The sequence below is a fragment of the Chaetodon trifascialis genome, chromosome 2 (assembly GCF_039877785.1).
Source record: "Chaetodon trifascialis isolate fChaTrf1 chromosome 2, fChaTrf1.hap1, whole genome shotgun sequence".
Classification (NCBI taxonomy): Eukaryota; Metazoa; Chordata; class Actinopteri; order Chaetodontiformes; family Chaetodontidae; genus Chaetodon; species Chaetodon trifascialis.
The window spans coordinates 9,847,483-9,874,709 of NC_092057.1; the positions used below are offsets into that span (position 1 = coordinate 9,847,483).

General features: G+C 42.5%; 2 protein-coding genes across 2 annotated transcripts; both read right to left on the reverse strand.

The window, feature by feature from the left end:
• Window positions 1-89: 89 nt before the first annotated feature.
• LOC139350235 (uncharacterized) lies at window positions 90-8,589 on the reverse strand. The gene is made up of 15 exons (XM_070991488.1): window positions 8,513-8,589; window positions 7,234-7,292; window positions 6,069-6,410; window positions 5,353-5,574; window positions 4,769-5,122; window positions 4,348-4,569; window positions 3,566-3,922; window positions 3,125-3,352; window positions 2,733-3,014; window positions 2,259-2,519; window positions 1,752-2,012; window positions 1,369-1,450; window positions 953-1,016; window positions 645-814; window positions 90-111 (listed from the first exon to the last, which is right to left on the reverse strand). Exons 1-15 carry the CDS (start codon window positions 8,587-8,589, stop codon window positions 90-92), a joined length of 3,003 nt encoding a protein of 1,000 aa, XP_070847589.1.
• A 3,786-nt stretch (window positions 8,590-12,375) lies between these two features.
• On the reverse strand, window positions 12,376-26,925 carry LOC139350241 (cell adhesion molecule CEACAM5-like). The gene is made up of 17 exons (XM_070991499.1): window positions 26,592-26,925; window positions 26,236-26,463; window positions 25,546-25,815; window positions 23,993-24,256; window positions 23,519-23,779; window positions 22,910-22,991; window positions 22,747-22,807; window positions 21,581-21,729; window positions 21,269-21,282; window positions 17,250-17,600; window positions 16,899-17,126; window positions 15,182-15,445; window positions 13,987-14,244; window positions 13,619-13,879; window positions 12,724-12,805; window positions 12,562-12,622; window positions 12,376-12,435 (listed from the first exon to the last, which is right to left on the reverse strand). The coding sequence occupies exons 1-17, from the start codon at window positions 26,923-26,925 to the stop codon at window positions 12,376-12,378; spliced, it is 3,228 nt and encodes a 1,075-aa protein (XP_070847600.1).
• Between the last annotated feature and the right edge of the window lie 302 nt (window positions 26,926-27,227).

The window sequence follows — 27,227 nt, forward strand, 5'->3', positions numbered from 1 at the left end:
CCCAGACAGTGCAATAAGGACATGAAACAAGTTATGTTTTCACTGTGGAAAAAAGAAGTGAGAGGAGAGCTCGATATAGAAACACACCCTTAAGGGTTCCCTTCTGTGGTGCTAAAATAAGAATGAGGAAAAAGAATCCATAAAGTAAGAAAAGCACAGCAAACAGCCTCCTCAGGGGTATTATGGCTTTTATGGAATAGTTAACAATTAAAATTAGGTAATTTGCACATCTGTGCTGACATAACAATAATAATAATAAACTTTCAAAATGTTCTGTTTAAGTCTGTAAACTTAAATGTGTGTTTAAAATGTATGCTTGTCTCGATGCTGCATTCTTTTTGACTAGTCTGTCCCAGGAAATATATGAAATCAGTGTTTATCTGCTTAAATAAACGATTTATTTAATATAAATACCAGGCTGGAGATTCCCCCTGTGTTCAGCAGGTTTTGTTGATTGTGCTGTACAATGCGGTTGAATCCTCCCCATCTGGCATCTGACTTCTGGATTTCAAAGGGGAAAAATTAGGTAAATTCTGCAGATCAGATGTGAAATGATACAAATTGCCCAACGCTGATTTTGCAACAGCTATGAAATTGCCAGACTAAAAAATGTCATTTTGTTTAAGTCGAGCAGAGCTGCTCACCTTGCAGCAGCGTTGTCACTTTTAAATTTGACGGCGGTGTACACGATGCTCTCCTCCTTGTGTCTCGTGGGCCGAGCCGGTCTGACGTTGCAGTAGATAGAGTCTGTGTGGTTCCCGGAGAACTGGACGCTGGCATAGTGAAGGTCATGTTGCTGCTCCTCTGGCTGCCTCTGAGTGGGCAAGTGACACAAACCAAACCAGGATTCAGTATCGATTTAAAGCTATTTCTAAATCACACAGTCATGGATGGAGCTGGAACCACAATGAATTTTCTTTGGCACTGGAGTTGTTCAACTCCTCTTCCTCACCTGTTCGCTGCTGTCTGGTCGCTCTCCGGGCTCACACGGTTGCTTGGAAGCCCTCCTTCTTATTCTTGGGAATAAAAATGAATGAATAATTTAACTGGGACAAACTGACTGCTAAAGTGATTTAATTTTCAGTGACTTAATGAAAGGAAAGGTTCAGCTCCAGGAAAGCTGCATCTTCTCTTCTGCAGTTTGGGTCAGTTACAGTTTAACCTCCAAAATTTGGTTTAGAAAATATTATTGGTTTGTTATACAATCTGATCAATATCCTGTTTCTTTCCTTGATGTCCCTCATGTTTCTAGATTGCTCTGGTCACTGCAGTGATGCCATAATTACCAGAATAGATGCCTAAAATGTATATTGCAATATAATGTAATTGACTTTAATAATTATCATTTAATGAAAGCAAACTGCTTACCTAATCAATATAAAGACAGAGAGGAGAATGACAGCGAGGGCGCCAGCAGCCATTGTTCCCGCAGCTGCTGCTCTCCATGTTCCTGTGCAGTGGTGACAAAATGACAACGCTGACTCCATCTCACAATTGAATATATAGGTCTTCACTTCTTTGTAAATTATTAAAATAAAAAAATCCAGTTCAAAAGACAAGTTCAGGTGACTTCTTCACTTTGCTGTGGCACAGCAACCAACTGTGCCCACAAAAAAAAAACAAACAAACAACTTTTTCAGACATGGTTTTCAAACTTCTCCCATTTTCAAATGCTCCATTTTTAGCCATGTTGGTTTAAATTTGGTCCAATCACTGTGGTACAATCTGTGTGTAAGTGACTGGAAACTTACCCGCCACAACAACCAGATGTAAAGTGGAGTTGTGACGTCCTCTTCTGTTCTGGGCTTCGCAGTAATAATTCCCACTGTGTTCAGCTCTGAAGTCAGTGATGGTGAAGATCTGTCCTGAAGCTTCTGGTGAGTCTTCATTCTTCTTGTACCAGGTATAATTAGCTGCTGGGTTAGCGTCACTGCTGCAGCTCAGATTCACTGAACTGCCCTCCATGATTTCACCAGAGGGACTCACTGACACAGAGGGAAGCTTTGGAGCATCTGGAGGACAATAAGTACAGACAGACAGTTCATTATAGCATGTGTTGTGTGCCTGGACGGACTTCATTAAACTTGAATGTACAAAGATTTCATCATGGAGTAAATACAATGGACACATGACCAATGTTGTCCTTGGTTTCCTATAAACAACAGATGGCTCCACTTCTCCGGTGGCACAAATCAACCCACTAATCCCTTCTTGTAAATCCACTGTTGGCCTAAGAAGCTCTAATGTTGAATACTTACACTGGACATCTATGAATACAGACTTGGAGTCTAACTGGCCGTGTTGATTCCCAGACTTGCAGGAGTAGCTTCCTCTGTCCTTTGAGCTGATGGAGGTGAAGTGAAAGCATCCCTGAGGTTCCTGGATCAGTGCTTGGTTCTCCTTGTACCAGGTATAATTAGCTGCTGGGTTAGCATCACTGCTGCAGGTCAGAGTCACTGAACTGCCCTCCATGATCTCACCAGAGGGACTCACTGACACAGAGGGAAGCTTTGGAGCATCTGGAGGAGATGATTGGCCACAACTTTTACTGACATGAGCTATAAAATTGCCATGAGTGAATAAAACCTCTTCATAAAGAACTACAGGAGCAACTCAATGAATGTGAAGTTAAAGAAAACTTTGTTGCCAGGAAGACCCCTTCAAGTGTTTATAACCTAAACATTAAGATTTAGAAGCTGTGCGTTGTTTTTTCTATTCTGCATTTCACTCACATTTCACATCAACAGAGATGTGTTGAGATGTTCTCCTCCCCAGCTCGTTCTCAGCTGCACAGTAATACTCTCCAGAGTCAGAGGACTGGATGGACCTGAAGACAAGCTGTGCTTCTTCTCTGAGAGCTTTGACATTTACACTCTCCACCAGTGTTTGGTTCTCCTTGTACCAGGTGTACATGGCTGCTGGGTTAGCATCACTGCTGCAGCTCAGAGTCACTGAACTGCCCTCCATGATCTCACCAGAGGGACTCACTGACACAGAGGGATCCACCAGAGCATCTGTAGGAGAACACATTTAAATGTAGAAGAAAATATTAGATGCAAAATGAGAAGCAACGGTTGATTCCTTTGTGGACAGCCCATTTTGTTACACAGTGCAGAAAACTCACACAGTGAAGGAGAGATGAAAGTCTCATGTCCTTTCAAAGCACAAGAGATGGCGTCTCCGGGATAAAACTGGTCCTTATAAGACGAACTTTCCTCTGTCATGATTTTCTCTCCATTCTTGAACCAGACGTAGGAAACTTGACCAGCTGGACGGCAGCTGCTGTGACACTTCAGCTCTGCCTCGGTATGAGACTGGTGGACTTTTCTTCTGGTCACCTGCACCTGCAGAGCTGGATATGTGAGGAAGAACCCACAAAGTCATGGAAGAATACAAACCCATTTTTTTCTAAGCCTGGCAAGCCCAAAATGTATTTATATTAATGCTGACTCACTAATCATTAATAAAGCATTTCAGCTTAAAACCAGTTTAAGGTTGCCTAATAAGGTACAAGAAGTTTTATTGAACTGCGTTGCAGTGAATATCAGTTTGTGTTGATCAGTACCTGTGACGGTCAGAGTTGTTCCAGGTAAACTACTCCTCCATTCAAAGCTTCCTGCTCTGAATTTGAAGTGATACTGAGCTGAATCACTCTCTGTCAGGTCAGTGATTCTCAGAGTGGAGCGTCCTCTCTCTGTTTCAAAGACCCAAACACGACCTGCATACTGGGAGTCTTCACTGAGGTCCTCAGGCTGTGAGGGATTCTGCCACTGACGACTACGAACAGGACTGAACCAGAACTTTGATGTGACATCATCACTGTGACTGCTGTACGTGCAGGAAATGTCCACTGATGAGCCTTTGCATGCACAGATGCTTCTGTGAGTGTACGTCACTTTGTTGCATGTTTGACCACGGACACCTGAAAGATAAAACAATATATTGCACATTTTATCAGTTCATGTTGACAAAAGGCATCGATTTAAGGCATATTTAGAAATACCATACAGAAGAGTGCGTCCTGTAAGAGGGAAATCAGAACACACAAACTCTATGGACAATAGAGTGTCGAATAAGAATCATGTCTAGAAAGCATTTAAGATAGGATTAAATCAGTAATGGCATATTTTGACTGTCCAGAACGCCCAGATTGAGGACGAGAAGCAAAAGTTAAGGACCATGATAGAATTTCCACAGTGACTGTTGGTTTGAACACTCAGTCGCCACCTCGAGATTTATCAGATTATGTCACATTTTGAAACGTAAACTCTTTATTTTCTAATCAAGTGGAGGAGACGGGAAAAATTCAGCATGTCTAAAATTCCTAAAGGGCATCAGTGAACTCACACACTGAAGGAGAGGGGACATCCTCATGTCCTCTGACAGCACAGGAATAACTGTTTATTTGATCAACGTCAACTGTAAAAGAAATAGATGCTTGTCCCAACATGTGCCGTCCATTCTGATACCAGAGGTAGGAGGAATGATGCTGCAGAGGACAACTGCTGTGACACGTCAGCTCTGACCACCACCGTGATGATGTCTTTATGAGCACCTGCAGATCTGGAGCTTTAGAGAAAGAAAGGATGTAATTCTTCCTTATTAAATACAAGGATTGCAAGTAAACACATGACGTCAAAATAACATACAGTTGAAATAGGTTTTATTTATTTCATATAGAGCTTCATATAGAACTTATAGAACTACACAAAATCATGCACTCAGTATCAATTGTACAGGACTGTGCTGGAATACATATCATCAGTACCTATGACGGTCAGAGTTGTTCCAGGTAAACTACTCCTCCATTCAAAGCTTCCTGCTCTGAATTTGAAGTGATACTGAGCTGAATCACTCTCTGTCAGGTCACTGATTCTCAGAGTGGAGCGTCCTCTCTCTGTTTCAAAGACCCAAACACGACCTGCATACTGGGAGTCTTCACTGAGGTCCTCAGGCTGTGAGGGATTCTGCCACTGACGACTACGATCAGGACTGAACCAGAACTTTGATGCGATAGTTTCATCACTGCTGTATGTGCAGGAAATGTCCACTGATGAGCCTTTGAATGCACAGATGCTTCTGTGAGTGTATGCGACTCTGTTGCAGGATTGACCACGGACACCTGAAAGATTTTTAAGCAGAGCTGTTACAACTGCATCTTCCACAGCAGTAATAGAGCAGGTTGTATTATTGCCGAGACAGCAGAAGTGATCCTGTAGAGTTCAATGCAAAAAAAAAAAAAAGAAACGCAGAAAGGGGAAGTGGGGCCATCCGCATTTAATCCTACTGCAGTCACTGGACAGTGCAGCGGGTTAAATGTGTTCTATCAGTGGACGTCTGGAATAAACTCACACTTTGAGGGAGAAGGAAAATCCTCGTGTCCTTTTAGGGCACAGGAGTAGCTGTCTGCAGGATGAATGTAGGCCGAATATGAAGGCGTCGCTTCCTGAATTTTCTGCCCATTCTTGTACCAGATGTAGGAAGCCTGATCAGGTTGGCAGCTGCTGTGACACTTCAGCTCTGTCCTGATACGACCCTTGTGGCGTATTGATCTGAACACCTGCACCTGTAGATCTGGATTTGTAAGCAGGGAACAGAAGTATGATTTTTATTCATACACACATTTACACCCAAACACCTTCATCGTGTCTGTCCTGGATGTTCATTATTGCCCCTTTGGAACAATCTAATCTTAAAGATGCTTTCAATTGCATCTGCTGGTCCTCATTCAGTCAGGACACAACCCAAATGTGAACTTCAGATCAAGTGGTATCAAGTGGTCACTGAGCAGTTAGAAGTGCATGTGAAGGCTTGCAGGAGCATCACTCACAGCTGCACCAAAACCAGTCCGGAGAAAGCTCAGGGAGGCTCTTCACATCAAACACCAGCGGTCGTGCTTGAGCTGAGACAAGGGTTACAGTCGTCCCCCAATATCTGACCACTTGCTACTATCATGTGACCAAAAGTTCACATTCAAGCTCGAAGGTCATTCATAACTGGACCTCTGAGCTCAGATTTTCTTCAGCGCTATTGCCTTGATTTCTGAAATAATCAAATGAAGACGTTACCTGTGACAGACAAGGTGACTCCAGGTGAACCAGTATAGGTTTGATCTGGTCGGTTTGTTGTGAAGCTGAACTTGTACTCATCTTCGTCGCTCTCTCTCACGTCTGTGATTCTCAGAGTGCAGTGGTTGCCCTCACAGTAATACCGCACACGACCTGCATACTCTGAATCTGCTTTCAGACGATCACTCCTTCTTGTCAGCCATGTTGTTTTTTCAACTCTAGTATCAGGGTTTTTTGTTGATGGGTATGTGTATGTGCAGCGCATTTCCACTGTGGATCCTTCCAAGGCGCAGATCTGAGTAGAAGTGTAAGTCACTCGCCAGCCATTCCAACCCTGTGCCACTGCAACACAGAGAAACAACAGTCAGTTTCATCCAACTGAGCAACAGATCTTGATGTTTTGTGAAGGTGCAGCTGCATTACACATTAGGTTTTCATCCTATGACACTCTGCATTTGGATATATAACTGAGGTCTATTAGCTGCTTCCACATTACTTTGTCTGAAGGTAAAAGTGAGAATCATGATTTTTAACAGCTAACAGAGCTGCCCTCTGTGGACTTTAGGGTCTTTACAGGCTACAGATGCACCAGGACTGCTACATACAATTGTGCAATAGTCTTATACACACTTTGCATTCACTCATAATCCTCATTTTCATGTATGTATATACAGTTTCAAATACATATCAAGTGTTTTTTTTTAATTTATTTTCTTATATTCAGAGTGCTCTCATTGCTGATCTCACCTGTTTTCTCGTCCAACACATTTCATCGTACCGTTGACCCTGTGTTAACCTACACACGACCCATAAAGCTGAAACTGAAACAGTTAACTGAAGATACAGACGTGTACTCATGAGCAGAGCGGCAAGAACACAACATCAAATTGAGCGAACTGCGTCCGCACAGCCTGAGGACTTTGAATTCCCCAGCTGAACTTGCCAAGTTTGAACTCCCAAGTGCAGGACGAGAGCAGTCGTCATCAGCAGACTCACTTTCATCTAAGAGGTGATTGATTTTTTTTAATACCTTCTACCCCTGCTGTCGTTAAAGGGAGAGCAAATTACTGTCTATACTTCAAATAAAAAATAGAGAGACGGATTCAGGCGGCTGTGAAGTGAAGTGGGCTAAATGCCCTGCAATTTAAACATTCACGTGCATTACCTGGCACAGAGAGAAGGAAGACAACAAATCCACTCGCTGCTCCTGTCATCTCTGTGTGGCTAAAAGAACAATTAAACACATCAGAAGGTCATTAATATACATAAGATAGCTATTAGTCACATCAAACATTGGTACTACTTACAAGTCAGAGAGAAACTGTCTTGAACTGTAAAGTTCCTCTGTGGTCAGGAGAGTCAGCAGGAGATCGAAAAACAGAGAGCTAAAATACCAGACTTCCTTCCTCATTATATTATAAATATGCACGGTAAACCAGATGGCCGTAAATGACTGTAAAAGACCATGAATATGACTTGTTTGTTGTTTTGCAGACTCATTTGATCTTATCTGTGAGGAAATAATACAAAAGCATTATCAAAAGAGCAAATACCTCTTAGTGCAAGAAAAAGAAAATAACATATTAGATTATGACATTCATCAGGGTGGTCCCTGAACACACCATGCACATGATGGTGGTAACACCATATTGATGATGAGAGAATAACAGCAGATGTGCAGTGTCACGAGAGAAATGGATCATCATTTTTGTTGTTGAAGTGAAAGACAAGCCAGTGTGTTGAAGTTAGTTTTGTGTGGACGAGCTCACAGTCATCAAGAAGGCTGATCTCGAGTCATGACAGCTACAAACATGCGAAACCGGATGAACTGCAGACTCAAGTTTGTCTCCGCATGCAGCTTTCACGGGACCGCATTCTGACACTGCAATGCAAGCCGGTTTTGTAGTGAGTGAGCTAATAACTGAGAAGCTAAAACCTCATTCAGAAGGAGAATTTGTGAAGGAGCACCAGGCAAAATGAAAATGCTCCAAAGTGTCTGTTCATCTGGAATAATTCATGGAGATGAAGGAAAACCTGATGTGGAAACTCAGTGATAGCAAGTGTCTTCTTTGGCCTTCACGGTGGACATCAGCACGAACCTCTCAGAACTCCAGCCAGCTTCTCAAGCTTCTCACTTCAAATGTGAAATTAAAGCTTTGACAAGTGCAGCTGGAAAGAGGAAACACTGCATTTTCCTACTGGGCAAGAACAAAAGCCTGCTATGACATCTGAACATGCTGCTGAATGTGAAAGCTCCTTCAGGCAGCGGAGAGAGGTTTCAGGACATGAAAAGTCAAGAAAAGGAACTGAACATGTCTCCTACGCCTTTTAATGTGGAACCAGCTGGAAACATGAAATCACTGAGATGCAAAGCGACCTCCTATTGAGAGCAGCTCCTTTCAAAACTGACTCTGAAAAGTCAGCTCTGTTCAAAGCCGACTGACCAAAACCTGGAAAACCAGCTGTGAGTAGCATCATCATCTCTACTGTCTGCCACCAGAACTGTGGTGGCATCAGCCATCTTTCATGGAGTGGTCTGCTGGGGGAGCAGCATCTGACAGGAAGAGACTTGACAAACTGATCGGGAAGGCCAGCTCTGTCCTGGGATGCCCCCTCAACTCAGTGGAGGTGGTAGGAGAGAGGAGGATGTTGGCTAAGCTGTCATCCATGATTGAGAACGACTCCCACCCCCTGCAGGAAACTTCAACAGCACTGGAGAGCTCCTTCAGCGAGAGACTGCTTCACCCAAAGTGTGTGAAAGAACGCTATTCCTTCCTGCAGCTGTCAGGCTTTACAACCAGCAGTGCTCCCAGTAGACCACACACTCACATGACTTTCAACATGACTGCACTATAATACACATTAACTGTGTTCATTCATACTGTGAAAATATTTGCTCAGGTGAATTTCAACTTAAGGTGCAATATATCAATTCCTATGTGCAATATAGGAACCTATTCACTATCAATACTCCAGTCAGGAGTACTATCATTCAATGTGCAATGTCAGTACTGATTGTTCATATTCATATCAATGTGCAATATCAGTATTGTTTGTTTATATTTCATTATTCCTTGTTTATATTGTTTGGTTTTATATTTAATGTCCCTTTGCCCGCTATGTTTGCTGTAATACTTGAAATTTCCCCACTGTGGGACTAATAAAGGAATATCTTATCTTATCTTATCTTATCTTATCTTATCTTATCTTATCTTATCTTATCTTATCTTATCTTATCTTATCTTATCAAGAAAGTCTATCAATCCACTCAGCTGTGAAGAACTTTACTAAGTTTCTGAAGAGGCAACATGATGAGACACTGAATCTAAAGATTTAAAGATGTAGTGCATTAATGACGGCTGCAAAAAGTCACACATTGCTGCAAGAGCAGGAAAACCTCTGTGAGCAGGAGTTTGCAGTCACACACTTCACTCATCTCGCTCAGTGTGACTGTAGTAGCAATCTGTCTGCAGTCTGCCTTTACTGCCTCACGACTCTGTTTCCAGTGTCTTTATTTCAGCTGAACACATACAGTCCTTCTTCTCTGCCTGGGACAGATTCACACTTTGCTAAGTTTCTCTGCTGGACTATGTCCCCTCAAAATCAAGCAATACATAAATTCATACCACAGGTGTGGACATGAGCTGTGAGAATTTTAACTAAATTTTTATTCCAGTAAAATAGATATAATACAGAACAGAATAAGGAAAATATGTAAACAAATGCAAGTCATATAAATAACTAAAAAAACAACACACACAGAGAAAAGAGAGGAATGTACTTCACAGGTTTTCTATCAGTACAATATGTCTCTTCACTACCATCTAGTGGCAGATGAGTGAAACTGCAACCACATCACCTATACTGCATCAGCCCAATGAGCTTTTGAATAGCAAATTTTTATTGGGATTAGGTCTCTAATACAGAACTGCAGAGATGTCTGAAGGCTCAGGTTATAAAAACGTTTGACTACAAGTACAAACAAGCAACTTTTCAACCCCCCTTAGCATTTTCAAATGCTGCCTGACCACTTTCATTTTCCTCAGTGCAGCAACTGCCAGCCGCACACACTGTATTTGGTAAGTGAAATTGTCATCATTATATATGGAGTAATAACATATGTTGAATATTGCTTCGCACAAACAAGTAACTGGAGCAGGGGTCGGCATGAGTTCAGTCATTCATTTAGTCCATAATCATACCTGGCGGCAAACAAAACCGCGCAGTGAAAGCGAGGCTTTAGGGAACTGATCTAAACGCTGGTGGTGTCATCATTCTGTCGTCATTACTGTGTGCAATCAACCTTTACTTCCTAATGACACATTAAATTAATCCCCTTGTGGAGTTTTTGACCATTAGTGGCTTCATGGAGCAATGTTTGATCATAAAGTAGTGAACAAATTAAGATTTTGACCTGACGGTGGACAGCTGAGGTAATTCTAAGTTATCCTGGCTGGATACGAATATCTGTACTAAAAATCAGGTTCATCCAATTTTATGACAATTCATGTATTAATCTTCCATACCGTCACATAAATACAAAGCTGTCCCCTGCTTTGGTACCAGAAGTCAGGGGATCACCAAATTTTATGGCAATCCATCAAGTAGTCGTTGAGCTATTTCGAGCTGTGGACCAACTGACCAACAGACCAGATGAACAACTAAGTTTGCCATCGCTCGACCCCACAGGTGAAAAGGAAAAGGTAGACTAGAGATTCATTTAACAGTTTTGTTGACTGTACTGTACAAAGCAGCTGGATCCTCCCCAGATTCTGGACCTCTTGTTCTGACAGGAGAAAAAAAAAAAGGTAAAAAAAATCAAGGGATCCTGAAGATATAATATCAACTAATACAAAGAGGGTGAAAATGTATACAAACAATTGCACTAGCAGTGAAAGAGTTAAAATCCAATACTTCATCATCAGTTCCACTAAACGCATGAAGTTTTAGTGAGGACCCGCTCACCTTGGGGGAGTACCGGCGCTGTTGAATTTGACGGCAGCGTACTCAACGACTTCCTCCTCCTTGTGTCTGCGGGGTCCAGGTCTGACGTTGCAGTACACAGGATCTTGGTTCTCGTTGAAGTGGACAGTGGCGTAATGAAGGTCCTGGTCTTCTGACTGATTGGGTAGACACTGGAAAGACAACACGACTTCTCCATTTAACATCTGTAGCCATGTCACTTGTTCGAGCTGTAGACCTGCTGGTACACTGCCACTGCTGAGTAAGATCATCTTCAATTGAATGCTGGATTATTTCAGTAAAAACGGACTGCTTACATTAGCTCAGCACGCTAACAGACCTGGGCCCTCTACAAGCACACGACTGATCAGAGGGGAACACAAAAGGGTGACAGGAAACCAGCTTGGGTCTGTTTTTGTGCTTCACCAACTCCAGTGGAGCTGAGAGAGAATCTATAGATTGAGCTGCATATCATTACTAAATGGGTGAAAATGAGTGAATTACTGAACTCTGCTTTAGCTAAACGTACTTTATTTAGCAGCAGAAACGATCTCATACATGGTAATTAATCAATATTAGAGCTATTCTGCTACCTTTGTTTGTTTTTTCCATTTATGTTTTTTGTGTTTTTGCTTGAACTATGTGTTGCAGGTTGCTTTTCTGTAGTTATTTTCTATGTTTTCTGATCTTTCTGCCTTGTTCACACTGCATTTCTGCTCTTCATGATACACTAGGATTTGAATTTTTGTTGAGGTATCAGTACCGCCCACAGGGACACTAGCGGCCGCTCTGTGGGAGCTAATAAAGAATATTGCCACATTGTCTCTGACATGATGCATGAAGCGCCATCGTCACTGGTTGTCCTTTGTCATTTTTGGACGATTGCGAAGATTCAAGAATGTGGGTTTCATGGATCATGAAGGGCAGATGCTGGGAGGGAGAGTGGACACATGGATGGACATCAGTTGCATGCTTCAGGTGATTGCAAGGAGCGGATTTTTATTTAGAACGCGTCGGGTGATGAATGACAAGCTTAAACCCTGAAGTGAATGAGCGGCTCTGGCTCAGGAGGTAGATCACAGGGTTGGGGGTTTGATCCCCATCTCTGCCTCTCCACATGAGCCTGAACCCCAAATTACTGCCGATGCTCAGGCTAGCACCTAGCTTGGTAGCTCACTGCCGTCAGCATGTGAGTGTGTGCGTTAACAGGTGAATGAAAGGCAAAAACCCTGTCAAGAGCTTTGGATAAAAGTGTCCCAAATGGAGCCATTGGAAAAATTTTGGCTTACTTTCGCTTGCATGTATTCATAAAGTGAAACCAACAGACACAAACACTGAGCTCAGTTCACAGTTGCTGACACGAGAGGACCAGAGCGAGCTCAGCCATGCAATCCAGCGAGCGACCCTGAGGGGAAACGAGCGGAGCGGCAGCTGGAAGCAAGTCCGCTTCACTGGGGTTCACGGACCAGCACCAGTGACAACAGAGCTGAGGAGCCAGAACAGGAGTCAGGAGTTTCCATTCATTACTCACCTCTTCCCTGCTGCCCGGTCTGCGTCCAGGCCCGGATAACCGCTTGGCAGCCCTGTTTTTTCTGGTTGGGAGAGTTAATTAAAAATAAACATATTAATAATTGAATTGTCAAACTGACTACTTTCAGGTACTCAATGTACAATGCTTTTGTAATCTACTCACCTTATGAGTAGGTAGACAGAGAGCCATATGATAGCTAGGAAAACAGCAGGGGTTGTTCCAATGACTGCTGACTTCCAGCCTCCTTTGAAACCTGTGATGAAATAAAAAATCGATCTGGGTGTTTTCAGTCAGGTGTTGCATGGCAGCTCCATAGAGTGATACGACTGTCTGTTTGGTGTGTCAGTGCAAAGGTACGAGAAGAGGTGGAAACAAGTGGGACTTTCAGTCAACACTCGGCCCTTTTGAACAAAGTGCCACTGCACCCTGTGAACCAAAAGTTGCACTAGATGTTGTGCTTGTGTGAAATAGCATGTATTTCTGCTGACAAAGCCACAAACAAGGGAAACATGAACGTTTTTTAAAGGTTTATTACAGCTTAGGTCTTATTTTTGTAGTTCTGCCCTGTATTTTTATGGCTAATGACAACATTGTACGCAGAGATCTGGGAGCGCGAGGACATCACCATAGCAAAAGTCAGAAAATCAAACGTACACAAACAAACAAATGCACAGATCGCACAGGCCAAAGTGAAACCAGGGAGTCATACTGAAAATCTGTGACGGATGTTTCAGCATGACTAACTACTCCACTGCTAGCTTCTGTTGAAATCATGTCTGATCATTTGCTGCTCTTCTTTCCTGCCCTGTCTGACGACTTCTTAGTAATGTCACCATCTGCTGAGATTTCAGCAATTAGAGACGGCAAATGTTTTTTAATTTTTTTTTTTTTTTTATGAGCAACTTGTGCCTTCTGAGATTTAGTCACTGATTTCCAACATGTGCCCCAGTCAGAAATCTATTCTTCTGGTATAGACTATAATGCCTCCCTCAAATTAACAAGAAATCGCCAGCTCCTCCTTTACACGTGAGATTAGTGAGTGAACTGAGAAACTTACCAGCCACAACAGTGAGATGCAAAGTGGAGTTGTGACGTCCTCTTCTGTTCTGGGCTGCACAGGAATAATTCCCACTGTGTTCAGCTCTGGCGTTAGTGATGGTGAAGATCTGTCCTGATGCTTTTGGTGAGTCTTCATTCTCCTTGTACCAGGTATAATTAGCTGCTGGGTTAGCATCACTGCTGCAGCTCAGAGTCACTGAACTGCCCTCCATGATTTCACCAGAGTTACTCACTGACACAGAGGGAAGCTTTGGAGCATCTGGTAAGCAATAAAACAATATGCATGGATCACTATGAGCATCCATCACTATGAGCATGCGTGATTTGAAAGGACTCTTCTATCATGACAAATAAAATGTGACTTACACCAAACATCTAAAAAAAGAGGTAAAGACATGTTCTGTCCATATTTGTTCTCAGACTTGCAGGAGTAGTTCCCTCTGTGTTCAGAGCTGATGGAGGTGAAGTGGTAACTTCCTTCAGGTCCTTGAAGCAGCTTTTGGCTCTTGTACCAGGTATATTTAGCTGGTGGGTTAGCATCACTGTGACACCTCAGAGTCACCGACATGCCCTCCACTATCTCACCAGAGGGACTCACTAACACTGAGGGAAGCTTTGGAGCATCTGGATGACAATATGTACAGAGACAATCCATCAAAATGTATTTGCAGGATTATATTCATACACAGGAAAACTGGACAATGAACTGCCAGGAAGGGCTTCAGAGGGGGAGGAGAAAAATGTCTGATCAGCTTATCTCAAGCTCTTTTTAGTTTTAAATTGCGTGCTAAGAATCGCTCAATGTCATGTAGATGTGCTAGAAGTTTGGTGACCTACATTGAACATCTACAAAAAGAGATGAAGAGGTTCTGTTTCCATATTTGTTCCCAGACTTGCAGTAGTAGCTCCCTCTGTCCTTGGAGCTGATGGAAGTGAAGTGGTAACTTCCTTCTGGACTTTGATGCATCTTTAGGCTCCTGTTGTACCAGGTGTAAGTAGCTGCTGGGTTAGCATCACTGCTGCAGCTCAGATTCACTGAACTGCCCTCCATGATCTCACCAGAGGGACTCACTGACACAGAGGGAGGCTTTGAGGGATCTGTATGGATGAATACAGACTAACATCAGTTGACTTTGCTGCATGTTTGGAAAGATGTGGACTGTTGAAGGTCCAAATCTGCTGCAGCTGCTCAGTGGACCACAGCAGCAGGCTGTGAAACTGAAGGTAACTTCAGGTGAAATCATCTCGTCAGGTTGAAATGAACCTCCAGAAAGTTGGGGGACTCACAATAAACAGATTTAGTGATCAAAACTGAAGCAGTAGATGACGAGATACCCTGACTTCTGCTCCATAAACCGGTTCAAACTCCAAAACACACGGGATCCTGTGTTTCCCATAAAGCCATTAAACAGCATCTTTCTTTAGACACCTGTGCTCCTCTACACCAGCTGTTCTTAACCCTCTGTTTGTAACGCAGGCTTCGTGTTGAAAATGTTAGTTGAAAGAGCAAAAAATGTGACAGTTTGAGCTCTGTTTAGCTTACAGCCTGTATTTTACTCACATTTCACATCAATAGAGATGTGTTGAGATGTTCTCCTCCCCAGCTCGTTCTCAGCTGCACAGTAATACTCTCCAGAGTCAGAGGACTCGATGGACCTGAAGACAAGCTGTGCTTCTTCACTGACAGCTTTGACATTTACATTCTTCTTGTACCAGGTATAATGAGCTGCTGGGTTAGCATCACTGCTGCAGTTCAGAGTCACTGAATTTCCCTCCACGATCTCTTTAGAGGGACTCGCTGACACAGAGGGAGACTTTGGTGCATCTGAAGGAGAAATAAACATTAACTTTAATGTAGGGCTGTCAGTTTAACGCGTTAATTAGATTAATTAATTACGCTGCAAATTAACGCGCTATAAAAATTAACGCAATTAATCATGAGTGGCAAGTCAATGCGCAAGCATTTGAAATTTGGTCCTTTGAGTGACCCGTATAGGCTGCAGTGGCAGGTCGCATTCTACCTGCGCCACTAGTCAAAAGCAGGGTGACAACAGACATGGATGCGACAGCGGAGAGCGAAGCAAGCCTACTTGGACCTTTGAACGGCAAGTTTATTTATAAAAAGAACAAAGACTGGACTGTTAACAAGAACGCAGTGACTTGTACCTTGTGTAAAAAAAGAATTTTCCTATCACCGTAGCAGCTCCAGCCTGAATTACAAAGCCTGAATCATTTAAACGCTAAACATGTAGTTGCTGCTAGTGCCGCTAGTGCTACCGTGAGCTCACTCCGCCAACCCACACTTGCTGAGTTAGGAAAACGAATGAGCAAAGCCACGACAGAACAACTGACAGACTCAATCGCAAAGTGGGTTGCTGCTGATTGCAGGCCGATTTCAATCGTGGAAGACGAGGGCCTAAAAGAGGCGTTTCAGATAGCATCATCTGACTCTAATTTCCAGCTACCGTTTTATTGCATTTTTGAATAATGCACCTGGCCTAATTGGTTTGCTGATGTGCTTGACCTTTTTTCTTTTGAATTTCATTTATGAAGCACACTTCACCAATATCAAATCTTCTCTTCTTGGTGTATTCAATGGATTAGTCATGCACTACAATTTTATAATGTCCTAGAATTCAAATTCTTTATTTGGGGACCTTTAGCAGATATGAGATTAAAATGCGATTAATTAGATTAATTAATTACAAATCCTGTAATTTTTTTAATCGCCTGACAGCACTACTTTAATGTTATTCTAAAAAGTAAGGACACTGTGTAAAACATGACTAAAACAGAAGGAAATCACTAACAAGCGAACTGTGTTTACCAACAAATGTTTTACATTCAGTGAAAAAATCCTCCCTTAATGTATGAAACATGTTGTTTAAAGCATGAATAAAAAACAGAATGGACTCATTTGCAAAGTTTTATGAAGTGTTCCTGAGCTCATGTAGTAATACTCTTTATACAATCATGTGTTCACAAAGTGGTGAACCTCGCTCCATCCTCGCTTGTGAATGACTGAGCCTTTCCAGGATGCCTCTTTCATAACCAGTCATGATACTATCACCTGCTACCAATCAACCTGTTTACCTGTGGAATGATCCAAACAGGTGTTTTTGGAGCGTTCCACATCTTTCCCAGTCTTTTGCTGCTTCTGTCCCAACTTGATTACTCACGCACACACGTGCAACAAGGCAGATTGTGTGTATGGTGTGCGGTGCACTGGCTAACATGATGATGGCTTCATGTTGTGGAGGACTGTGGAGTAAACTCACACACTGGAGGAGAGCGAGAGGCCTCGTATCCATCTACAGCACAGGAATAGCTGTCTGCGTGGCTAACGTAGTCTGAATAAGAGTCAGATGTCTGACCCTGAATTTTCCATCCATTCTTGTACCAGGCGTAGCGAGGATGACCAGGCAGATGACAACTGCTGCGACACGTCATCTGTGCCCAGTTAAAAGACTCGTGGACCTGAAATTTGTCCACCTGCACCTGCAGATCTGAACATGTGAAGAAGGAACAGAAGTCTTTATTTTAGACTGAACTTTCATCATATAAACACATAAAAAACTTTCATGAGATGTTGAGCAGTAAATCAATAAATATTCAGATGAAAATCTTACCTGCAACAGTCAAAGTGACTCCAGGATCACCAGTATATTTCCCCGTTAGCAGGTCCGTTATGAATCTGAACTTGTACTCAGCTGAGTCGCTCTCTTTCAGGTCTGTGATTGTCAGAGTGCAGCTGAGCTTTGTCTCATCACAGTCATACTTCACACGTCTTAAATATTCTGACTCTGTTTTCAGATTCACATAATCATTATTTATACTGTTTATAAACCAGAATTTGTCCTCAACGTTCTTAACTCTACGCGGGTAACTGTAGATGCAGCGTATTTGTACTGTTGATCCTTTTGAGGCACAGATCTGAGGAGGAGTGTACCACACCCCCCAACCACTGTGGCCCTGTACCACTGCAACACAAGAAGACATCAGACGCCACAATCAGATTTGGAACAACATCAGAGAACTGACATGTTTTTACAGTATTTCTATAGAATTTAACAGAACTACATTTAAAAAAATACTATTTCCAGAGGGGTCAAGCCGTTTGCCACAGACGACCACAAACAGTCTGAAGCTTTTCATTTCATATTAAAGGGTTTTAAAAGAGAGGAGCATAGAAAAATCAGCTGTTGAGGTCATTTATGTACTCATCTCAGTAGCTGAGCGAGGATATGGTCTTTTATCAGATTACTTTTTACTTTAATAATGTCAAACTCTTCATAGTTCCCCTTCTTGGCAGAAATGGACTTCCACACTTGAAGTATTAAGTCTCTTAAAAAGGACACATGGGGCTAACTCATGTTAGCAGGTTGGTATATTACAATGTTGTTAATGTTCAAGAGAAATAAATGCACTGACACCGACTCAAGGAAGTCTGTGTAATAAAGTGATTTTACATGACCACTATTGTCATGATATTGATTTGCAAGTTATCCTTGAAGTTGAAAAGTGAAAACTTAATGACATAGAATCAGTAATATGCCTGGCTACAGTCCACTGTTTGAGGCAGATGAGGGAGCAGAATGGCTCCCACTGATTTGCATCTGCCTCGTCAGACTCCCCCCTCCTCCCCAAAATGTGACTTCCTTGAACAGCGATCTGCTGCTTGGAAGTCATACCGCCACCATCCATGCCTGTAATCTGAACTATGTCACTTTGATACCTACGCACGAAACCCTGGTAAGTATCTGTGGTTTGCAAATGTACGATACCAACACTTTACTCTTGCAACTGAGATGACACTAAAAATCTACTTCAGTTTTTATAACATCCTTCGAGGGCCATACTACATTAATGAACACATGAACGCAGATACACACTAACCTCTGCAAAGGCTGGAAGTGCTTCTCTTTGGAGAGGCATGTATCTGATGGCAGATGGTCATGGTGATGATGATGATGATGATGATGATGATGCTACTCGCAGCTGGTTTTCCAGGTTTGGGTCAGCCATTTGTGAGTCAGTTGGAGCGCAGATGGAGGTTGTTGCAGCTTTGTGCTCATTGAGTTGCAGCTCACTGATCTCATGTTTCCAGCTGTCAGGCACATCAGCTGGTTCCACATGAAAAAGCGTAGCAGACATGCTCAGTTCCTTTTCTTTCCTTTCCTTTTCATATCCCAAAACCTCTCTCCAAATGCCTGAAGGAGCTCTCACACTCAGCAGCATGTTCAGATGTCATAGGAGGCTTTTGTTCTTGCAGAGTTGGAAAATGCAGTGTTTCCTCTTTCCAGCTATACTTGTCAAAGCTTTAGTGAAAGCAGAGAGCTGAGAAGCTGGCTGGAGCTTGAGGTTTGTGCTAATGTCCACAAGGAAGGCCAAATCACAAAGGCGCTTGCTGTCACTGAGTTGAGTTCATACATCAGGTTTTCCTTCATCTCCATGAATTATTCCAGACAAACAGACATCACAGGTTTACTTTGACGCTAGCAGCTCCACAACAGCACAAAGACACTTCACAAATTCTCCTTCTGAATGAGGTTTTCAGCTTCTTAGCCATCAGCTCATTCACCACAAAACTTGCCTGTTTGTCAGTGTCTGTCACAGTGTGCTCTGTGAAAGCTGCTTGTTGGGTATCCAAACTCCGCTGAAGAGCGTTAACTTTACCCATTTGTCCTCACAACTAACCCAGTTTAGCATGTTTGTAGCTGCCATGACTCTTGAGATTAGCCTTGTTCATCTCGTCTGCACAAACTACCTTAGACACACTAGCTTGTCTTTTACTTCAACGACAAAAAAAAACATTGTTTGCCCATTTCTCTTTGATAGTGCGCCACTCCACATCTAATTTACTTTCTTGACAGCTGCCATGATGCTTCGACGACCAGACAGGGTGGTGGTGTGCACTGACTCAAAAGCAGTTATAGAAAGCATCCAATCAACAAACACTAGAAGAGAAGATTTAGTTACTGAGATTCAGCACAGCTTGTTAAGACTTCACAGGGTGGTGTTGATGTTCAGTTCTGTTGGGTCCCAGCACATGAGGGAGTAAAAGGTAACGAGATGGCTGATAAACTTGCAAAAGAAGCCCTGAAAAAAGAAATTTCCGTACCAGTTCAACTTGGAAAAGGAGAAGGAAAAGCGCCAATCAGGCAGAAAGGAATGGAAATATGGCAGACGATGTGGTAGGATGACCTGAAAGGAAGGGCATTTCACAAAATTCAAAAATCAGTCGTAACAAGGTATGTCAAAGAAAGGAAAAGAGATGAAATTATTATAACAAGAGTGAGGGTGGGACACACGGGATTGAATGACACAATGTTTACCCTGGGGAAAAGAAATAATGACAGGTGTGAGAGATGTGGAACAAAGAAAAATGATGAACATGTAATATTGCACTGTGCCAAGTATGTAACAGAGAGAGAGAGGCTTCAAGAAAAGGCCAGAGAGACAGAAGACAGAGAGAGACAGATGGAATCTTGAAGGAATATTGGGAGCAGAAGCAGAGGGGATAAGAGCCATCAGGAGGGCACTCTTTACTTATTCAGGTAACACAAGGCTGGCCGGCAGAATATAAGGGTTTTTGTTGTTTGTTTTTGTTTTCATAGTACCATTTAAACATCCACTTTTAGGCAGTATATAGATAATTGTCATGATGTTGCACACTCTTGTACAGTAGGTGGCAGTATGCACCTTTCTGTTGTTTGCAATCCGCCAAAAATCTGAGAGAAGAAGAAGCATGATGCTTCGACATAAAACGCTTGTGTTGCGTTCCACATGTGCAGTCTACAATTTTATGATATTTTCTTTATCACGAAAAAAGTAGTTGCTTTGTTGTATTTATGAATTGCCCATCGGTCTCGCAGGACGAGCATGAACCAGAGACCGGGCATTCCCCAGCCTTTCCCAAGTCCAATCAAGAAATGACTCATATTTGAAGTCCTTTATTATGAACACCTGGTCTGAAGGGGTCATGTGTTTTAGCTTCAGCCTGATTTTTCTCTGACTGCTTTTTACTTTATCACCATGTTTTTATTTTGGTTTATCACTTCCAGCTCTACTTTCAATGACATAGATGCTACTTTCCCTGAACTACAAGTGGCACCATATTACATCTTCAGGCGAACAATCGCTTCTAGCTGGTCAAGATGGGTTCAGGTCCTCTTACATGTCAGTGGTATCAGTCCAATAATAATCAGTAGTCATAGGAGTCTGATGTGATGCGTGTCCAACTGAATCAGAAACTAAACTGAATCTCTGAATGTTACTGGCCTTTTCACTGACTGAATATACAGTAAATGATGACAGTAAATGTACACTAAATGCAATCAATCAACATTTGTTCAAAGAGTAATTCAAAAGTGTTTAGGCTCTAAAAGAAGCTCCAAAGTCTGAGAGGCATCAGACTTTGGATGGTTTTGGCGCCTGCACAAGGCGGTTTGCGAGGAAGAAGATTTATTAGAGACCAAAGAATGCTTTCATGTAACAGGTGGCCATAAAAAGCATGTTACACAAGCTATGTTCACAGTTTAATGCAGGAAAGGATTTCACACACACTCTTGAGAGCTGACCAATGCAGAGTAAAACACAAAGCAGTGTAAAGTTGTTTCTCCAAGATCTGTAATGGTCTCTATCGTACATTCTTGGTCCATCCTGAGAAATATATTTCAAAAATCACACCTGCTGAAATACAAATTATGAAGAAGGTATGAGAAGCATGGAAATATCAGACTATAAATGTCTGTTGTGCTCATCGGGTTTTGTTGACTGTACTGTACAATGCAGCAGGATCCTCTTCAGTTTCCTGACCTCTGGTTGTGAGAAAAAAAAAAAGAATATCCCAACAACATAATAATAAAAACAGAGCAAGAAATTGCAATGAATGTACGTCAAAGTTACGTCATTGTAATCTTGCAGTGAGGATGATGGTCCAGTGTGAACAGTTGCTCACCTGGTATATTTGACTGCAGCGTACTCGGTGGGCTCTTGTTGCTCCATGTGTCTGAGGGGCTGAGCTGGTCCGATGTTGGAGTTGAGATCGTCTGCCCGGCTGCTGGAGAAGAGGATGCTGGCGTACTGAAGGTCATCCTGCCCCTGTGCCTGATCAAAACATAACAGCTTGTTACGGCTGCCATCGTTCTCGGGGGTGTTTGTGTGTGTTCTTGGGCCCTGTGTGCATGTGAATGGAAACAGGACTCCTCCACCGGAAGAGGACGGCGACTGGGGAGGAGCCAGCCAGTGTCCAATCCCCTGCAAGCAGTTATCTCCCGCCGGCTACAAGAGACGTCTCAGCATGGCAGTCTGCGGCTGGCATCTCGGTGACCAGTCCTCGGCGCAGGAGAGATCCAAATTGTTTTGCGAGAGATTTGTCAGAGTTCAACTCTTTGTATTGTTTTGGCAACCAGACTCCATAGTGAGCTAGGTTTAGAGGGGGGGACTGATTTGTACACACACTCAGGTATACTGTTTGATAGCTTCATTAGGATTAGGGGTGTTATTTCATTTTTCAGTTTTTCATCAGAACTGTAGGCCTCATTTAGGAGGGTTTTATTTCCATTTTGTTTTGAGTGTGGTTTAGGCAAGCTCTTCCTGTTGACGACTTCTCTTTTGGTTATAATTAGATAAGCTCTCATTTTTGGAGAGTTTTCTTTCGATTTTGATTATTTCATTAATTTGAAAAGCACCCAAATTGCTCTTTTCGTTGTCTTGGCCTTTTGCCTTTTGTGTATTAAAACAATTTAATTTAAACAACACTTTGTAACAAGTAACATCTTCTCAACCACTTCCACCGGTTGCTTTTTGTTACTTCCCTTCCCCTGCTGAGCTGGGTCGTAACACAGCCTTCCTGATGTCACTTGTTGACTCCTCAGTCCTAATTCTTTCATGCATGCTTTCAGGGTCCCACAGAACATTTCAGTGCCATATGCTGAAAACATGAGCGCCAGAGACTTTGGTTCTGTCCAGTCACAAACAAGAAGTGTTATCCTATGTCAGAAAAGCAGCACAAAGTCCTTCTCAGTCAGATGAGTTTCCTAGAAACACTTAAAGACAGAGTGACTCAGCAGTATGAATGAACAGGAAGTACTGCATCTGTATAAGTAGAGTAGCCGTTCTCACCAGCTCCCTGCTGTCTGGCCTCTCTTCAGTGTCAGAAGATTCATTGGAAGCCCTCTTTTTTCTGGTCGGGAGAATGAATGAAACAAACCATTGAATGTTTTAGTTCTGACAAACTTTTAACGATTTAACATTCAATGATTGAAGTTAAAACTGAGCTGCTCACCTGATCCACAGGAAGACAAAAAGGGATACGATAGGTAGGAGAACAACAGGGACTGTTCCAGCAGCGATTAACCTCCCTGCTCCTGAGAAACGGTGATAAAAACAAAAACGGTTAATTAGGGTCTCAGTATTTTCACGCACTTTATTGTTGAGCTCATAGAGTGATGCAGCCACTGTGTGAAGAAATCTCACACTAGCACACTGGAGGCTCATTAGTTTTCTGCACAGTGTGGTCAGTGTCTAATAAAGCCTAAAGGACAGCATCATCAGACACAGCTCTGAGTGCACAGGGAAGGAAAGGCAGTGATGACTCAACACATATAAACAAGATAATTAAATTGCTTTGAGCTCGTCGTTATGTAACAGAGCGCAAAAAAACACCAAAGACCACTGTTTCAGACCCAACATGAAATCTGGACTGAGCTTTGTTGATCTGAGGTTCAGAGGAAACTGAAACGCTCCTTTTCTTCTGCTTTCTGTCCGGAGGATGTAACGTGAAAATTGGATTTAGTTTTTGAAAAGCTGTAAATTTCCACGGTTCACTGCCGTCCCAGTGATGCTTTCCATCTGACATTGATGCTTTGTGACCTCAGAATGTGTGTAAATTTACCTGCGACAACAGTCAGATGTAAGGTGATGTTAAGGCCTCCTCTTCTGTTCTGGGCTTCGCAGTAATAATTCCCACTGTGTTCAGCTCTGAAGTCAGTGATGGTGAAGATCTGTCCTGATGCTTTTGGTGAGTCTTCATTGTCCTTGTACCAGGTATAATTAGCTGCTGGGTTAGCATCACTGCTGCAGCTCAGAGTCACTGAACTGCCCTCCACTATGTCACCAGAGGGACTCACTGACACAGAGGAGTCTTTTGGAGCATCTGGAAAAGGTAAAAGTAAATGAAAGCTATCGTCTGTGCTCTATGCTAGCATTAGTCGTGCATGTGGAAGTGCCTGAAACTTCAGAGCAGGCGTAACAGAAGAAAGCAGGAATTATTAAAAAACTTGTTTCCTGGATTTTACGGATTACAACTATTTTTTTTATCATTATTCATCGGCAGTCTGTTGCTGTCCAGATAAGCTGTTTGACTCACATTTCACATCAACAGAGATGTGTTGAGATGTTCTCCTCCCCAGCTCGTTCTCAGCTGCACAGTAATACTCTCCAGAGTCAGAGGACTGGATGGACCTGAAGACAAGCTGTGCTTCTTCACTGACAGCTTTGACATTTACATTCTTCTTGTACCAGGTGTAATTAGCTGCTGGGTTAGCATCACTGCTGCAGCTCAGATTCACTGAACTCCCCTCCATGATGTCACCAGAGGGACTCACTGACACAGAGGGAAGCTTTGGACCATCTGGAAAAGGTAAAAGTAAAGTAACGAACTGAGGAAAGATATCGTCTGTGCTCTATGCTGGGTTGAAATCAGTATTAGTCATGCATGCGGAAGTGGCGTTGTGACTGGCAACAGGCAGCACTGACAAAAGAAGGTATGGTTGACAAAATTGTTTCCTGGTTTTAACAGATTAAATCTTCAAACTCATCAGCTGCATGTTGCTTTTTAGATCACTCACATTTCACATCAATAAAGATATCTTCAGATCGTTTCCTCCCCAGCTTGTTCTCAGCCGTACAGTAATACTTTCCAGAGTCAGAGGACTGGATGGACCTGAAGACAAGCTGCGCTTCTTCAGTGAGACAATGAAGGTGTGACTTTGCATTCTTCCTGTACCAGGTGTATTTAGCTGCTGGCTTAGCATCACTTTTGCAGGTCAGTGTAACTAAAATGCCCTCTTTGATTTCATCAGAGGGACTCACTGACACAGAGGGAACGTTCAGGGCATCTAGAGCAGAAAACATGAACATGTTTCATCACAGGTTTGCAGGGTTTTCATAGTGGAAGTGTGTGTGTGTGTGTGTGTGTGTGTGTGTGTGTGTGTGTGTGTGTGTGTGTGTGTGTGTGTGTGTGTGTGTGTGTGTGTGTGTGTGTGTGTGTGCGTGCGTGTGTGTGTGTGTGTGTGTGTCCTAAACATTCAACTCTAAGAGAAGACTAGAAGAACATTTCTCTGACATTTTTAAGGGTAAATGGGGGCAGATCGAATCACAAATATGTTTGAAATATGTTGTAAATTCTGGATTGATGGCTCTGACTATTGACTATGTAGTTATTGATATTATATTCCTGGTTAATACGAGCAATCCAAGAAGAAATCAGTAGAATAGAACTTCACAGTTCCTTGATATTTTGACATTTGTACTATCATGGTCAACATTGCTATATAAAATAAAATTGTGTTCTCTTTTCTGCACTGAATGCTTCCTCTGAACTTGTGTTCTCAATTGAATTTACGGTATTGATTGATGATGTCGGGACTGTAATTTAACTGTGAGACGTACAAAAAGTTTCCTACAATCCCAAAAATGTTGCCACACAATAAAATACAGGCAATTTTGTTTCCTACAAAAACCTTTAGCAGACGAGCGTCATTTCCAGGAGACAGGACGGAGGTCTTATGTGTGGGGGCATCTGAACTTTTAGAGGTGGTTTTCTGGATTAGAAATGGATCAGCAAACCAGCTGATTGGATAATAAAGGCTTTGGAAAGTTGTGATGTGTGGTTGTGTGATGCTTTAGTGTTTTACTCACACGTCAGATCAATAGAGATGTAGTCAGATTTCGTCCTCCCGAGGCTGTTCTCAGCTTCACAGTAATACTCTCCAGAGTCAGAGGACTGAATGGACCCGAAGACAAGCTGTGCTTCTTTACTGAGAGAATGAGGGGATTCATATCCATTCTCCCTGTACCAGGTATAAGTAGCTGCTGGGTTAGCTTCACTGCTGCAGCTCAGGGTCACTGAACTGCCCTCCAAGATCTCAGCAGAGGGACTCGCTGACACAGAGGGAACCATCGGAGCATCTGGAGGAGAAAAAATGAACACATTGAACACTTAATTTCCCTTTGTGCGATGGCAATGGGGGTCCACATGAGGCACATATCAGAATATATCACATATCTGGAGGTCTACTGATGACCTCCAGTAGGTAAACAAGCTTTGCTTTGCGTTTCACATCACAGAGTCAAAGAAGTGATGAACAAGGGAAATGTCAACTACGGATACAAGAACAGATAATCGTGGAATTTCTTTGATGATCAGAACAAGTTATTTGTGATCCAAAGATTTTACAGTTTAAAGACAGGATGAGAAATGCTGTTTTGATAATCTTCCAGTGTGAGCTGTTATTGCACAGCTTAATTATGCAGTGGAAACCAAATCACCAGTGAGTTACATGCAGCTCAGATGGTGTTATGTCAGTGGAAGACTGGCAGTAAACTCACACGCTGCAGGAGAAGGGAACTCCTCATTTCCTTCCACAGCGCAGGAAAAGTCGTCTGTCAGATTAAAGGAGTCTGAGTAAGAATCAGATGTGTGTCCCAAAACCCTCAATCCATTCTTGTACCAGACGTAGCGAGGATGACCAGGCAGAAGACAACTGCTGCGACACGTCATCTCTGCCCAGTTATGAAACTGGTTGACCTGCAATCTGTCCACCTGCACCTGAAGATCTGAATATGTGAATAAGGAACAGAAGTCTTCATTATACTGAACTGTCAGCATATAAAGACACAACCAATCTTCAGAAGATGTTAAACAATTGGAACTAAATTGATAAATATTGAGATGAAAATCTTACCTGTGACAGACAAAGTGACTCCAGGTGAACCAGTATATCTCCCCTTTGGTTGGTTTGTTATGAACCTGAACTTGTACTCAGCTGAGTCGCTCTCTCTCAGGTCTGTGATTGTCAGAGTGCAGTCGTTGTCACCACGGTGAGGCAGATCCGTTCGTTCATCACCTTTAAACCAGATTTCTTTCTCAACTTTGGTATCTTGCTCATTTATTCTGGTTGGGTATGTGTAGCTGCAGGGTATGTGCACTGTCGATCCTTTTAAGGCACAGATCTGAGCAGAAGTGTAAGTCACTTCCCAGCCATTGTCACCCTGAGTCACTGTGGCACAAGAAGACATCATGAGTCACGATCAAAATGAATAACCTCAGTGAAGTTAATGAGACAAAGCAGATCTGACAATTTGGGCGCAAAGGTAACTGAACAAGTTTGAAAATCCTCAATTTTCGGACCAGTTATCTGCAATCATGATCATAAAAAGTTGCTCATCATGCATCTGTCCAGGAAGAGTTTTATCAGATGTTTATTATATGAGTGAGGTGAACAGGGCTGTGCTGGACCTGTGACCTTTAATGCAGTTTATTAACCAGGATAAGAGAAGAAATGTGAATTAAAAGAGAGTTTGTGCTTCTCTTGGTTATT